Source organism: Canis lupus, chromosome 5 (genome assembly GCF_011100685.1).
Source record: "Canis lupus familiaris isolate Mischka breed German Shepherd chromosome 5, alternate assembly UU_Cfam_GSD_1.0, whole genome shotgun sequence".
NCBI lineage: Eukaryota > Metazoa > Chordata > Mammalia > Carnivora > Canidae > Canis > Canis lupus.
Genome location: NC_049226.1, coordinates 78,194,300 through 78,210,037, shown reverse-complemented (window position 1 = coordinate 78,210,037; position 15,738 = coordinate 78,194,300). Strand labels below are relative to the sequence as shown.

The following is a 15,738-nucleotide window of genomic DNA, read 5'->3' as shown; positions in this document are numbered from 1 at the left end:
AGAGCAAAATGACCAGTTTGTATGTCTGCCAAACCAAGGAGGAGACAAGAGCTGAGGTCATTTCTAAAAAGTGTCTGTGATGGTACAGAACAAGTACAGAACTTTCCTTAGCCTGCACCAAAGGTTGTGTACAGTTTAGATAATTATAGATCTTGAGGTCCAGAAGGAAGTGCCCTAGTTAAGTTGTAGCCAGAAAAATAACTATGCCAGGAATGTAGACCTCTTCCAATATCATAACAAGGAAACTTGGACTCCTCTCTGACCTCCATCAGTTTAAGGCTATTTGGTAGTGTTAACTGACCCCCTTCCCACCACCAAGCTAGGGTTAATTCCTACCAGGCAGGCTGAAATATTTCTCTTATGGGAACACAAAAATTTTAATAAGCTTATTCCAAAGTACTGGACATTTGAAAGAGAGTACTTAAAATTAAGTCAAATGCCTGTCTCACAGAGCTCCATACTGAAGTCCTACTTGGGATGTTTCAAAATGGTTGAGCACTACCTATGTGTCAAAGATTTTTCTGGGCATGTTACATAGATTATCTCATTTAATTTTCACAACAAACTAGGAGTTAATACACTCAGAACCCCAATGCCTGGATTTAAAATGCTGTACTGCCATTGAAAAACTAACTTTGGGCAAGTTACTTAACCTGTCTTGGTTTCCCCAAACAAACACAAAATGGATCTAATAGTATCAGCAACAAATGACTATTATATACAAAGTATATAATTAACATATTGATAATTATTAATATATGTAACTTAGGATAGTTTGTGGCACCTGGTAAGTGCTCAATAAATGTATCTGAGTCACAGTCCTGTATCTGAGTGTTTTGCCTCTTCCTCCTGGCAGGCTTTCTAGTTTAGAAGCAGTAGCTATGATTGCAGCTGATGTATTTCAGCAATTTCTGGCAGCATTCCTGAGGGGAAAAAAAAGAACTGGAGAAAAGGCCAGCAGTGAGGACCTCTACAGGTCCTTGTGATTGATTGTGCTAATATCTAAGCCTATAGGTAGACTTCTGGGTCACTGAAATACACACCAACAGAACGTGCACATGCTCACTTCGGCAGCACATATACACACCAACAGAACGTGCAAATCTGCCCAGAGCCCACCACATAAAGATGGGCACTATTTGCCATTACAAGCTCTCCCATGAAGGGTTTCTATCCCCCACCCAACAGCCACCACCTAAGGCTGGGATAAGAAGAAGGCGCAAACACCAAAAGGAAAAGCTAGTAGTTTATATAGATAGATATATAGATATATAGATATTGATATATATTGTGTTTACATAGTCCACAAGTTAAATGCAGGTATCCATAAGAAGAGCATTAACAATAAAAATACAATCTGTGTGTAGCCAAGTACAGAGACTTAAAATGGTAAAACAGCAAAAAGGATCTCACAAAAGTACAAATATACAGTACAAATTGATTTATTTAAAACAGTTACAAAAAAGCACAACAAAATAGAGATTATCCTTAGAATTATTAATGCTTTGTTAAAGATCAGGTAGGATTAGAGGGTAAGAAATGGTACTGGGTGGGGGGAGCACCTGACTAGTTCTAAGGCTTTAGATACAATGCAGTTGATTACATATTAATTCAGCCATTACATACTGGGGGTAGTAGTTGGGGGATCAGTAATTTATCTACAGGGAACTCCTACACAAATCAGATCCATCCAGACCTCCCCAGTGCCGTCCTTCTTTACTCCTCAGGACCCTAAAGCCACCTGATGACAACATTCCCGTTTCCTTTCTCCACCCCATTCCCTATCCATATATTCTTCCCTCCCCTAAGGTGCTGTGCAAGCTGAGAGCAATCTGCTCTCTGCAGCTGGAACATATACTGTTTTGGCTACAGGGATCCTGTGTGTGACTAGGAAGGATGTAGGGGGACAGCCTTATTTTAATACTTCAAGTTTGCCACGAGTACAGTCAGTCTCTTCCCAGCACAATCTATATTCTCTTGAGTGTGAGTGTCAAGCAAATAGGGGTGAACCCTGCCTTCAGCAATACCACCAATGCACTAACCACTCACAGCTCACAACTATGTGCAAACTCCCTGTCCAGGGAGTGGGTGTAAAACCACTGTGTCACCAGCTTGCTCACTCTCTGAAGAACCTCGGTCCCCGTGACAGTCATAAAGACAGAAATAAATGCTTGTAAGTTTGACAATAGGTAAAGGCACATGGGCTGCTGCCATACACTGCAGACAGGAACCCAATTTGAGGCCATCTTCACTGCTGGGCATTTGCAGTAGAATGGCTTTGGGATCACACAGACTTTAAGTTTGCAATCTACCGGGGGAGGATCTAGGCTTAACAGGAGAACTAATAAAGAAACCTTAGTGTGAAAAGTGCATTTATTACTACTGTTCCTGCTGGGGAGGCTCAGCAGGGCAAACCGCACCACCTCTCCTCCTTCCACCCCAGGCACTGTGCATAGTCTGCAGGTAAGGAGAGAGTGCAGTCGACTCTAGCATCTCCAGGGCCAGTGTCATCCTAGGCCCAGATCAGGTTTCTGGCCCAAAGATGAACCCTAGAGTTGAAAGAGCAACTGATAGCTGCAAAGACCCAGATGCTTATTTTATTATTGCATAATGTGGGAGGCCTTCCCTAGCCCAGGGAAGCTGGACGGCGAAGGCTTCCCAGCAGAGGGCTAATAGGTTCCTGGTCAACATCCAATCTTGCACAGTCCAGCTCTTCAACTGTAGTGTACACTTTTTCCCATCTGGAAAGTACTGTAGCTTCAGTGTGGTTTAGTAAACTTAGCCCTAAGAGGCCAGGAAGTCTCCCTAAAACTTGGCCTCTACCCAACTGACTTTGCTCTTCAGACTGTAACCTTATCTCCATGGCCAATTCAGTTAATCAGGTATCTTTACTCCAAAAGACCCAGGCCATTTCCCAGTCAGCCCATGTCCACCCTTCATCTCCAGTGTGATCATTCAATTCTCCAATATGTCTGCATGTTCTAGGTTTAAATCATCCCACCACCCTGTTTATCTCCTACGATGTCCACCGAAAAAAAACCCTAAACCCCACTGAGGGGCTCTTTCGGTCACACTCCGAACCCTCTTCACCCCAGAATCCACAGAACTGGAGCCAGATGAACCTCCCTAGGATGCTGACAAAGGCCCTAACCTGGTTCCCCATCATTTATTTTTAAAAACAGGATACAAGATACCACAAAGGAAAGCAGTTAATACATAGAAAATGCCCACTAATAAGACCTGCTTGCTTCTCCCTCAAGACAGATATTGGGAGCCAAAGGCTCCTGACAAGCACTGAAGCCACATCCCTTTGGATTCGCCAGCCCACCAGCAGCATTTCATACTATCCCTATTCAATAGACTTTGCTATAAAGTAACACTTGCACAGGTAAGAATGCACAGGATGCCTGGATTTCCTCTATATGCTCAGACATGGAAGGACAGGGAGCTCTAAAGGGTAGCAGGCAGCAGGACAGTGAGCAGACAGCAGCAGTGGCAAAGCAGCACAGAGCAAAGCCCTTGGTGTTATGACCAACTGGGACCAAGACTGTGGAAGGGTCAGCCAGATCTGCTAGGGCCCCTCCCCCTGGGCACAAGTATTCAGCTCTGAATTCCCTTCCCCCATGCCACTACAAACCATGCACGCACACACACACACACACACACACACACCCACGTACACTAATCTTGATAGGAACGATGATCCAAGACTTGGATGTATTACTCATCCTTCACTTGGTCACTCTACTCCCAAACTGGTATAGCCATTCCTGTTTAGTGCCAGAGTTAGGAGTCCTCCTTTCTATTCCTGAACTCTGGGAATTTCAAACCACCAAGGGAACGGCTCTGGCCTTCTTCAATTGCCCCTTTCTCAAAAAGCTGACAGCTTCCCACTATAATGCTATCTCAAAACCACTCTTCAGTTTCTTGTCAACTTAGGAAATTCCTTTAAGGAAGAACAGACCACCACAGGCTCCTTTTATTTCTCATGCCTCGATGAGAAGACTGAACCAGAGGGAAAAAGCAAGTGGAATGACACAGCTCTGACCAAGATTTAGAGCACAGAGCTTCTATTCCTGGGAGCCCATACTTTCCAAGACACCTCTGCAGCTTAGTAGAACCGAGTATTAATATATTCCATACACATACATGAGAAGAGCTGCTGATGTTCTTCACCGGCAAGAGACAAAAGAGGAACAGCAGCAGAAAGGTCAGGGCACAACTTGCCAATATGCACAAGATGTTCTCTTTCCAGGGTTAAGTGGACATTACCAGGCTGGGAAGTGGAGGGTCACTCAGTTTAAACTACTGTATCTGGTTGGACATAGGTTTGCTCCCACCAGGAGGAAGCTCAATTGGTGTCCTTGATGGACACTTCTTGAGTGTCTACTGTGTGCATGCCACTGTATTCAGTTGGTGAGCCTCCCAATGAGGAAGGAGGTTTCTGAGAAACCCGTGCAAACAATAATCCCTAGGAATGAGTCGATCACAGAATAGCCAGAGATGAGGCCTTCTCCCAGGGCTGTCATCTGAGAAGATTCCCCTAAGACTTAGCCCCACAGGCCCCCCTCTATAGGAGACAAGCCAGAGAAAGCAGCATTCAGAGTAAATGGGGGTCAGAGAAGGGAAAGGTGAGGATCCCAAAAGCATACAAGGTTGAGTGTTCACCAGAGTTGGCGTTTGGTTCTGAGGTGACCCAGAGACTGAAGTCCTCACAGTCAGGTCAACAGCTTCCTTTGTATGGGCCTCTAAAACCTGACTGCTCTCTAGGAATGAAACAGTGGCGTGTTGGGCTTGTAGCATACAAGCCAGTCTCAGTCACTTTGTTCCCCCAGGAGAACAACCTTTAGCACCTGAACACTAAGAATGACTCCATTCTCAGAACTCCCCCTCCCCCTAGGAGGTAGGTAAGATTATTTATCCCCATTTGGCAGCTGGGGAGGAAGTGAAAGAGCGAGAGGTCACAAGACTTGCCTGAAGTCCTCGACAGAGCAAAGATCAGACCTCAGAGGTTTGGGACTCCTGATGACGGGCAAGGCCTCAGCCAGTCCAAGTACATTTCTAAAGGAAATGCCAGGATCATACGCTGGGAGAAGCCTCATCAGAGAGCTGGGTGGACAATACCCTGAGTTGCTTCAAGAGTCTGAAGACCCCTGAAAAACAAACAAAAAACCCACCCACCCACCTGAAAGCTGGTGGGGGAGCCTAATTCTCAATACCCAGTGGAAACCCACAGTCCAAGCCAATGCTAAAAGTTGTGGAGAGCATGGACTTAACACACAAGGGGGCAAATGCAACTAAGATTGAGAATGCTCTTTGCAGAAGAACACTCCACCACAAAATACGATGTAGAAGATTTCAGGTACCGGAAACTTATCGAGACTATCCCAGAACCTTCAAGCTGGCTGTGGGAGGGGATGGCTTGGAGAAGCCTGAATGCTGATGGGAAGTGGAGTGAGATAGGAGGGGCTGTGTAAAAACACCAGGATGGGCACTGCCCAGCCAGGTCTATTTGCCCTGACCCAGGGCACAGTTCCCTTCTTGTTTCACTACCAAGCTGTTCAGCTGCAGAGAGGAGGGGACATGATTCTTTATGAGTTTTTAAAAACAGGGACTATAACTGAAGAGGAAATCAGAGAGACCCCTACACGCTAAAAACTAGAGGTCTTGGTCAGAGTGGACAAAAACAATTTTGCAGAAGGGGAAAGGAAAGGCAGTGCAGCTACAAAGTAGGCCCAGGTCAAGACACCATGCAGAGGACAGGGCAGCAGAAGGGTGGGGGCAGCGCAGGCACTTAGGCACAACATAGACAGAGGAGGAGAGTAGGGGACTGGGGACAAAGGTCCACTGGTTCTTTCAAAACTCACCATTATGAACTAGAAATTTGTTACGATTTCGAAGTAGGTCTGGCATGCTGGGTACAAGGACCTTTGCTAGGTCAGCTACCTTTCCAGAAGCCCTGCCTAGAGCCCAGTTACCTGGCCATCAGGTCTTTCTCCCAAAGTCCCCTGCCTGGGTCCCCGCCAAAGCAGGACTTCACTCTGAACCCTGGAGGGGCTTCTCTTTCTCCTGGTGCTAGAAGCCTTGTGGGAGGAACAGTGGGGAGATGGGAAAGGGCTGAAGCACAGATCAAGCAGAGTCCTGCAGATGAGTGCTTCTCCCTCACAAACCCACAGACGTCTGTAACAAAATCACCCTTTAAAGTGCACAGCTCTCAAAAGAAGAGTTCTGGGTGGGAACCCTCTTAATCCCGATCATGGGGCTTCCTGCCCTCCCACCACAAAAAAGAAAGGAAAAAAACTTCAGACAGTTGAACTGCTACTATAAGCTGTGGATCATCATTTTTGGCTCTTTCTTTGCTCCCTCCCTCTGCCACCTGCCCCCAAAGCCTGACTTTCCCCTTGCAGGAGCTAGGGATGGGGAGGAAAGAACAGGGAGGCCCTGATATTTGGAATGTTTCTTATCCTGTGTGCACCCCCATCCTCCCTTGGCTCAGGCCTGCTGCTCCCCACCACAGCACCCTCTGGGGCTGTCCTGAAAGGGTGCTGTGCGGTAACGAGCAACAGACCCTGCCTCGGGAGGCTGCCTTCACGCCTCCGCCTCCCCCCCAATCTCACTGCCAAGAGCGCCTTCCCTGCTCGGCATGTGCAAATCCTCTGCCTGCGCACGGTGAGGCCCAGCTCCGGGGTAAAGCCCCAGTCCTGGTCTGGGAGAGAGGTTCATTTTCCTGCATTGGAACGCCCTTCGATGGACAGCTTTACCTCCTGCGGAATGAAAGAGGGACGGAGCAGTGCAGCTCGCGCCTCCTCCCCTTGCATGCTGTATCTTTGGAAGCTTGGGGCTGGCCAGCAGGCCTGAGCACCAGGCTCCGGCTGCGAGGGCTCTACCATTTGGGAGCCCTCACCTGACGGCTGGCTCTTCCCCTCACTGTCACATTGCTCTCTGGGTCCCAACACTGTCCTCTCAGGCCTTTCTCGGGGGGGACCCAGCTGGCCTGGGGGAGCGCAGCTAGCCTGAGAAACTGAGTTACTGTTCAAGCTCTGTAAACTGATAGAGATGCAGACATCTCCCACCTGCAGCCGATGGCAGGGCAAAGAGAAGAGCTGTGCAGTCCGCCCAGGGCTGCAGGAGGACCAGCCCTGGCCATACACAAAGAAGGGGTGCTCGGGGGGCACCTCGATGCTCACTTTGCTCTGCTGCTCACCAACCACAAAATGCAGCATGACAAATCCAGGCCACTGGCTCTCCTGAATGTCCACGACCGTGCTAGAGTCAATCTTCAGCCCCCCGCTCACTTCGGCACTGCGCACAAAGTCCTGGGTCTGGAGGTCCTCCACCCGCTTCAGCTCCCCTGTAGCCAGCTGGATGATGGCGCCTTTCATGAAATGGGAGGGCAAGTGGGAGGAGGTAATGGGGGGTGGCGTTGGCTCCTTATCTGGGAAGGTGGCTCTGGCCTGCATGTCCAAACTTGATGCCACCAGGATCTCCGAGCCCATGGGCAGCAGACCTGGGTCAGTTCCAGTGGGCACCAGGTTGCCATTGGCTACAACCATTGCTTTGGGTAAAGGTCTATGTTTCACCGGTTCCTGATGGGACTGAGGGTAGAACCCTCGGGCCTGATTTTTCTCGGCCATCTCTGCTGGGTTCCTAGCTGACCCTCGCCCCTCACACTGATGGTCAGGGGTATGATGCGACAGGTTGAGGGGGCTGGGCTCATCCTTCCTCTGAGCTGTCACCACACGATAGTCCTGAGAAGCTAAAGCGCCAACCACCCGCTGGACCTCGAGGTCGGTGTCTGGGGTCCCTCGGTGTGCTGGCACTGCCACCTCTACCCGTGCAGTCTGAGAACCTGAAAACAACTGTCCATCCACCACACATTCTACCACTGGCACCAGTCCCTGGCCTTCACTCTTGCTGTTGGGGGAGTCGAGGGCTTCACTTTCCCGTCTTACTAAATTTCGTTCTCGCTGTCTCTGTCCGTTGGCAGCGGCTGCTTCCAGAGCAGACTGGCCCTCCTGAGGGGTAAGAATTGGGCTGGCACCTGCTGGAGGGGTTTCATGCAAAGTGTACCCAGCAGGTAGCCTGGACATCTGATAATAAATGGGCATCCGGCCTGGAGCAAGGTCCAGTGGCTGAGTACTTGAGTGATGTGGCAACTGCCCAGGTGGGGAAGTGGCAGGAGCTTTGTTGAATGAGTGGGCTGGGGATGAAGCCTGGGGGGGAGGAGTGGCTCCTTCTGCCAGGAGCGAGGCATATGGCACAAAGTGTGGAAGGTGAGAGGTGGCGAGGTTGGCAGAAGGAGAAAGGAGGGGACTTGGTAGGAAATTGGGTGGTACAGCATAGGGAAGGCTGTAAGGAGACCCAATAAACTGCAGAGAGGTGGACGGGAGTTGAGCATAGTGGATTGGGGGATAGTGGATTCCTGGATGTTGAATCAGTGAAGACGCTACATTAAATGTGGGGGGCAAGGGGCTCATGTTCACCACAGATGGGAGGCCAGTTGGGGAGAAGGTAGCAGGTGGCACAGCCACCTTATACAGCATGCCATACTGGTCCACCGTCAGACCCGTGATGGCCTCAGCTCCATCACCCCCCAGGCTGACTCTGGCTCCTGCCTGGCTCTGCCCGGCCACCACAACCCCTCGGGACCATTCAGAGGCATCACTGGAGGGTGTGTGGTTAGTTGAGCAGCTGGTAGTTCTCCCCATATCCTCGCTGGTCACGGGGAGGTCTCGTTTCTTTGGTGGAAGGCATTCCTGACTCCTCTCATGAACAGGTTTCATATTGCTCTGTGGTGTTCCTGGAGCCTGGAAGGGGTCGGCTTGCTCCTTGGGGCATCAGAAGGGGCTTCTCTGTGGCTCCCCTGCACCCCTCTCTGCTGCTGGCTGGGGCGCCCACATCTGCTAGGGAACAAATCAGAAGCAAAGAAAAGTAACCTAGGGGCGAACCAAGGCAAAGGAAATAGCAGAAACTGTGCCCATGGAGGAAGATGGAACAAAGGGGATCAATGGGGAAAAAAGCATGAGAAAGGAGCAAACATGGATGCCACCCTCCCCTCATTCATCCAATCCAGGACATGAAAACAGTCAGGGAAACTGCATAGAGCTCCAAGAACAAACATTCATTGATGCGTCAACAACCTGTGGGCTCTGCAATCCCAGCAAGACCAACAGTTTCATGATTAGCTGTGCCTCTGATAGGGATCCTGACTCTTCCCAGCCTTCTCCCCTAAGAGAAAATTTGCCACATGGTTGTTGCTGCCAGTTCTTTTTCCTAAGCTTCTCCTTTTGTCACCAAAGACTACCGTGCTATCTTCTTTCCAACATATGACCTCATCCCCGCTTCCTTTCCCCAGCCCAATTCGGGTTATGATCTCACCTTTCCCATCCCCCCATCCCAGGCCTAGTTAAACTCTCATCCTCCTTTGCCTCATATCACTACTACCTCAAAGACCGGGATGCCAGTGAAAAATAGCATCTTCTCTGCCCCAGGAAATACTACATTTCCCCCACGAGGAAAGTGATTGCACTTCTGTGTTCTATAATGTAGTTGTTTCTCCTCCTCCCTAAAGAGCAACAAAACTCTCTGGCCACACACAAAGACTCCCCCCCCCCCCCCCCCCCCCCCCCCCCCCCCCCCAGTTTAGAAAGATTGCTTTTCTTCTCGTTGACTATCTTCAATGTACTTTCTTCATCCATTCTCTTTCTTTTTTCCTGTGTGTTTTCTTTTGCCAATGGCTCCTTTTCCACTGCCCTAGGTCTACTCTAGGCAACACTTCCTAAATTCTGGTTCTATTCCTTCAAACATGTCTAGGTCTCTATGATCCATAAGAAAGTTCTCTCTCCCCTTTCTCTTATTGTTACCTTTCATACATGCTTTTATCCACTGTCATAAAATATTCTTTCAGTCTGTACATTTCAATGCATATGAACTTTGTCACCTATTTCTTCCAAACAAGGCTCCAGATCTTTGGATCTGGATATTACACTCTGTTCTGTTTTTCCATTGTTGAATCCCAGATGTATTTTTCTGCAACAAGGTATCCAAATTTCCCTTTTTTACCTGAGCTTCCAGTGGTGCCTCTGAGCAGCTGTAGTAAGAAGCAGTGTCCTCCCCGCTGCCTTGGGAGCCTAGAAGACAGAAACAGGAATAAAGTAAGCAGGAGCCTAGCCTCTCCTTTTCCCCAGGGTCATCAAGAAAGGTAATTCTAAAGCTACAAAAACATTAAAGTCCATAAGTCCCTGCCTCATCCTCTGCTCCAGAGGTAACAGCACATTTATGCAGAGTGTCTAGACATTTGAATAGAGGAAATAGCTTTAAATATATAGAAAGACATCCCTGAAAAAAATGTTCAATGTATGTCAAATTTCATTGTTTTCCTTAACATCACATTCTTCACTCTCTCCCTGTACTTTATTCCCCAAAGGTTAAATTGACTTCCAATCCCAATTTCCAGGTAAATGCACAACTAAAAATGGAAGATTCAACATTATTCCCATGTGAACAATGGCAAGCTGGAAAAATCAACTCCATGGATTTCACTATTATTCAGGGCTGATGAAAACACAGATGTGGAGGTTATTTAAATGAGAAAAGTGGCACTAGAGGAAAAAGAACAATTATTTATGTTTCTGGGGCAGAAAAAGAGGTCAAGGGGGAGTCATTCAAGGGGAAGCCTTATTAACAGATTTTCAGAGTAAAAAAAAAAAAAAACAAAAACGAATCTTGTATGTGTATGTAAAAATTTCTGAGTGACAACTTCGTACCAAGTGCTGAATCAGGTGTGACAGAAAATGAAAACACTGCCTGGGTCCTAATGTAGCTTATTAACAATGAGGAAACAAAACTCACGCTAAACTATCAATATCTGAATCTACACATGCCGGTAACATCAAGGACCAGAGAAAAGCGTTAATCTCGGACGCCAGATAAAGCAGTATTGACCAGCACTGAGAAACTATCCACTGCCCTATCCAAGTCCTACAGAATGGCAAGCCTTTAACCAGACCGAAGCAACATTTATCTCTTAAGATTGGCAAGGTGTATGTACAAGAAAAGGTGATGAGATAGGAAAACGAGGGGAAGGAAAAATCCTCAGTTTTGTAAACAAATTACACAGTGGGCACGACTCTTGCATCCCTTCTTCGGTAGCAGCCCCGGTTAACTGAGAGGCAATTAGCTTTCTCCCTCATTCGCAACAGAAATTGGGGTCACATCTCCAATCTCTGAATTACATTTGCTTCCTGCCAACTAAAACCTTAAGCAAAACCTGCCTCTGGGTTCTCCAAACACGACCTAATAAAATAAATAAAAGATTCGCTCAAAAGGTCTGAGCGAATGACAACAAAGAGCCAAGCCTGTGCAATCAGGTTCCAACAACGCCAAACAATTTCGGAATCTGAAACCTCTTCCTCAGGGGTGGGGGGCTCAAAGAGCACTTGTGGGTGGGGAGAGACGTAGCCTGGGACCCCACCGAGCTAACGGGGCCGGGGGTCTGTTCCGGAGAGCTGCCAATGCTGCCAGTCAGAGCCCACAAGCAAGAGACGGAACCCGAAATTCGGTGAGGGCGAGAGGTGCGCCCGCCAGAGAGTGGAGCTCGGGAGAGACTACGTACGGGTGATGGCTTCCCGTGATCCTGCAATCCTTGCTTCGACGAGGGAAGGGCCCCAAACTGGGAATTTAACGCTTAGGGGTGCGGGGGGGCGCGATCCCTGAAGCCGAGGAGCAGCGGCAAGGCCCCGCAGGGGATGCTTCCTTGTTTGGGGGCCCCTTCTCGCCCCGAAGCCTCGGACACCCCGGCCCGCGGGGACACGGCCGCGGGGGCGCCGGGGCCTGGGGCCGCCTTCCGGGCCGGGCCGGAGAAAAGCGCGCGGGGCTCCAGGCGCGGCCTCCTTCGCTCTCCGGGTCCGCGGTTCTCGGGCCCCGGTCCGGCGGGGCCATGGCTCCAGGGGGCCACTTCCTCCTAAGCTCCGAGCCAGGCCCGCTCGGCCTCAGAGAGGCCGCCCGGCAGCCCCCACTCCCGCGACACTCACCGGCCCATCTCACGGCGCTCCTTGGGCTCCTCCCGCTCGTCCCGGAGCCGCCGCCACCGCGGCCGCCGCCATCCCCGGCCCCGGAGCCGCCCCACACCCAGCGCCCCCCTAGCCGGGCGCCCGGAGATGGCGTCACGTGCGTCCCGCCCCCGGCGCGGGCAGATAGCGTCACCGCCCAGGCCAAGAGCGACGCCCAGGAACACGCAGGAAGGCAGCGAGGCGGCCCCTAGCCCCTTGCCCCTCGGCCCCAGCGCCCCCTCTGGTGGGAAAACGAACTCCTCCCAGGGGGGGAAACAGGGTCACGTGAGAAGGCGGGCCTCGCCCTCTCGCCCTGACCCCACCGTGACCCCCGCAGTCTCTCCACTCCAGTAAATTCTGGGGGTTCCCAAACAGGGCCCCGGGGCGTGGCCGACGGCGACCCCCCCTTCCTGGGCTTCCGAGGCCTGACGGGTGAAGCCTGCTGTTGGGAACCTCGGGGAGCCCCCCCGGCGACCCCTGTCCAGGGGAGTAAGAAGATGCCCCTGGAGACCCAGGGTGGAGATGAGGGAGCGCTTTGCGTTGACAAATGGCTTTGAGGGGGATGAGAATGGACCGGATCCAGGATCCAGGAGAAGGTGAAGCAAGTGATGGGAACTTGAGGGTTGAGAGAAAGGGGTTCAGTACAGTGGAAGCCGTTTGGTTAGTGGAGAGAGGGCTTGGCTAACTCGGTCAAGTCTTAGGTCACCACTCACTGCCAATGGTCTAGTTAACTCCATAATGGCATGGACATCGGATTAACAGCAAGTGGGAAAGCGAACCCCAGTCGAATTCGTGCTTTGGTTACACCGATGTAAAAGAGTTCTGCATCCAGACAAGAGAGAAAATTAAGTTTAACTGTTAGAGAGATTGAATCCGAGTGGGTTTTTCCCCTTTCAGTTTTTGCAGACTTTGTTCACTAAATAACAACTGATTTTTTTTTTGTTGTTTGATTTTGAAAATAATTAGCTGGGCTCTGGTCCCTAGCCCGTAGTTGTCTGACCTTAGGAAAATCGTTTTCCTACTCTAGACTTAGGTTTCCACGTATGCAAAATGAGGAGCTTAAATTAGATGAGACGGTGGGAGTAAGATGTAGATAAAAGAGCTCTCTCTAAACATTTTAAGTGAAAATATAATTAAGTGTGTACAGTGTGATATCATGTATTTAATGCAAAAATACATATGTAACACATATAAAGACATATTATGTACCTGTACCAGAAAAGGAATGGAAGGCTATGTAACAACTAGTTGACATTGGTCATCTCGGGGCAGCCCGGGTGGCCGCAGCGGTTTAGCGCTGCCGTCAGCCCAGGGTGTGATCCTGGAGACCCTGGATCGAGTCACACGTTCGGCTTCCTGCGTGGGGCCTGCTTCTCCCTCTGCCTGTGTCTCTGCTTCTCTCTCTGTCTCTCATGAATAAATAAATAAAATCTTAAAAAAAAAAAAAAAAGAAAGGAAGACTTTGCCCTTCCTTCTAAAAAGAAAAAAAATTGGTTATCTCTGGAGAAGAAAGCAGCATTGGGTGGTGACCAAAAAGATAACAAAAAGGACGTATTGTTTAGATTTCTTATGGGATATTATCTTAGAAATATTAAGATGAGTAAGTTAAAAAACAAAGTATATGGTCTTTAAGATTCCTTCTAGGGAATCAGTTGACCTCAATTTTGGTATTTTCTCACTTCGATACACACAAAGGATCATCAAAACCATTGAATGCCCCCACACACACACCTTGCACCAGTGGGTGAAACAATAAAGGTACTGATCTGCAGCCAGCTAAATCAGCAGAGGGCTATGCTTCGAGGATGTTAGTATGATTCATGACAGTCATCTTCTCTCTCAATTTGGCTAAGAAGGAAGTCCTGTGGTCACTCAGTGATTCCGTTTTAGCACTAACTGGCATTCTGGCTTCTAAGTCATTGCTTAGCTCTCTAAATTGGCATTAAAACTACCAAGATAAAACAAAAACTACCAAGATAGAAAAACAAGTCTATACTCTTTTTTGAACATCAAAATGATATATGCAGGGCACCTAGTTGACTCAGTTAAGCAGCTGCCTTCAGCTCAGGTCATGATTTCAGGATTCTGGGATGGGGCTCCCTACTTAATGGGGAGTTTGCTTCTCCCTTTCCTTCTGCTCCTCCCACCTTGCTCTCTCTCTCTCAAATAAATAAATAAAATCTTTAAAAAATGACAATACATACTGCTGTCTTTGCCAGTTTTTTCCATATCAACAAATTCAAATATTTTAAAAATCTGCCAAGATAGAGACCCTTGAATCATCCAGGTGTATTCAAGGAAAGCCATTTCCTCCAGGTTTAAGATATGCTCTCAGACAGCTGGGGTTTCAGACAAAATTGAAAGAGCAGACTCAGGTAGATGCAACCAAAAAGAATTTTTTGGCTACCAGCCGTTAACATGATTACATAGTGCAAAGGCGTTTCTGATTAAAAAAACAAACAAACAAACACACACACACACACACACACACACACAAACAGGATGTTCTGATTGGCGAGGCACAGGTGATTTCCTCGTTTGGTGGGGCAGTCCCAAAAGAATGGGTCGTATCTCTGCTGTATTCTCTTCTAGAACTCTTTATTCCAAGCAATCTTCATTTGTTTGGTCCTACATATTGATGGTAGGAAGCTCCAAGGTGACAATTTGACAGGAATATTAGTGATGAGTAAACTAACATAGTTTTTAGATTTAAGACTAAAATAACTAAAAGTTACCTCATTTCTCCAAAACTCTGTACTAATCTCTGGAATCTGGGTAACTCCCTATGTAAGTTATTTATGGTAAGTTAAGCCCAGGGCCTTATTCACTGTAAACTGGCCTAATATATAGTTATTGAATGACATTTTACAAGGATACTCAAACTGGGAGACTCTCCTTGCTAATTTTCTTTTTTGGTCCCATTTCCTCATTTCTACTCTTCTGTGGTTTTGCCTATTTGTTACCTGTTTTCAATCTCTCTCAGTTGAAGGTCCTTCATTTTTTTTTTCACCAAGTTTAATTTCCACACAGTTTTAAGAGCTATAGAACTGAAAGGAGATTTTTTTCATTAAAAATTTTTTTCCCTCCCCCAGGGAAGGATACTTTTAAAGGCATTTGAGACATTTGGGAACTACAGTGTTATACTTCAATCTGTCTTGTCTACCTCTTCTCTTTCCTTGGGTTCCCACTGAATTCCTTTGATGTGTGTAGATTGAATTTGTGTGATGGGAGAGTTTGAGCTACTCTGTTGAAAGAAAACCAATGACCACAAAACCGGGCTGAGCTGGTTCTTCTCCTAAAGCAGGCATGAGTTTCAAATTAGTTCTCTGTGTTGCCTAATTCCTCATTTGTGATTTTTCTAGACCTCTGGTACAGACAGCGGGATGTTCAGACAACTATCCCAACTCTTTTTTGAAGTTAAGGAATCAGACCAAAGAGAAGTTCTAGCATTTTGGGAAACCATGTGTGTCATAACAAGAGGAATAGGTGTGTTCTTTTTTTTTTTTCTTCAAACTGTCATGTCTTTTTACTTTTATCACTCAGCATGTAAAAGTGTCATTTTAGGAAAGAACTTTATCTTTGAATGCCAATGGCAGAAATAACAATTAATCTCAAGTATATGTTGAAATTCTAGAAATAATTTGCAGATTTATCTTTCCCAAGAAATGTGTTGGTGCCTACCATTAGA

General features: G+C 48.0%; 1 protein-coding gene across 3 annotated transcripts; it reads right to left on the bottom strand.

Annotated features, from left to right (window-relative positions):
* Window positions 1–1,233: 1,233 nt before the first annotated feature.
* Window positions 1,234–12,163, bottom strand: ATXN1L (ataxin 1 like). 3 transcript variants are annotated; one of them, XM_038538434.1, is made up of 4 exons: window positions 12,033–12,163; window positions 10,063–10,130; window positions 9,141–9,228; window positions 1,234–8,900 (listed from the first exon to the last, which is right to left on the bottom strand). In XM_038538434.1, exon 4 carries the CDS (start codon window positions 8,781–8,783, stop codon window positions 6,720–6,722), a length of 2,064 nt encoding a protein of 687 aa, XP_038394362.1. In that variant the 5' UTR covers window positions 8,784–8,900; window positions 9,141–9,228; window positions 10,063–10,130; window positions 12,033–12,163; the 3' UTR covers window positions 1,234–6,719. The 3 variants fall into 3 exon arrangements, with proteins under 3 accessions (XP_038394362.1, XP_038394360.1, XP_038394359.1); XM_038538432.1 differs by lacking the exon at window positions 9,141–9,228 and having other exon boundaries at window positions 1,234–8,903; XM_038538431.1 differs by lacking the exon at window positions 9,141–9,228.
* Window positions 12,164–15,738: the final 3,575 nt, after the last annotated feature.

What these genes read in the sequence shown, in the direction of transcription:
- ATXN1L (XM_038538434.1), bottom strand. Translation starts at nt 8,783, where the DNA reads ATGAAACCTGTTCATGAGAGGAGTCAGGAATGCCTTCCACCAAAGAAA.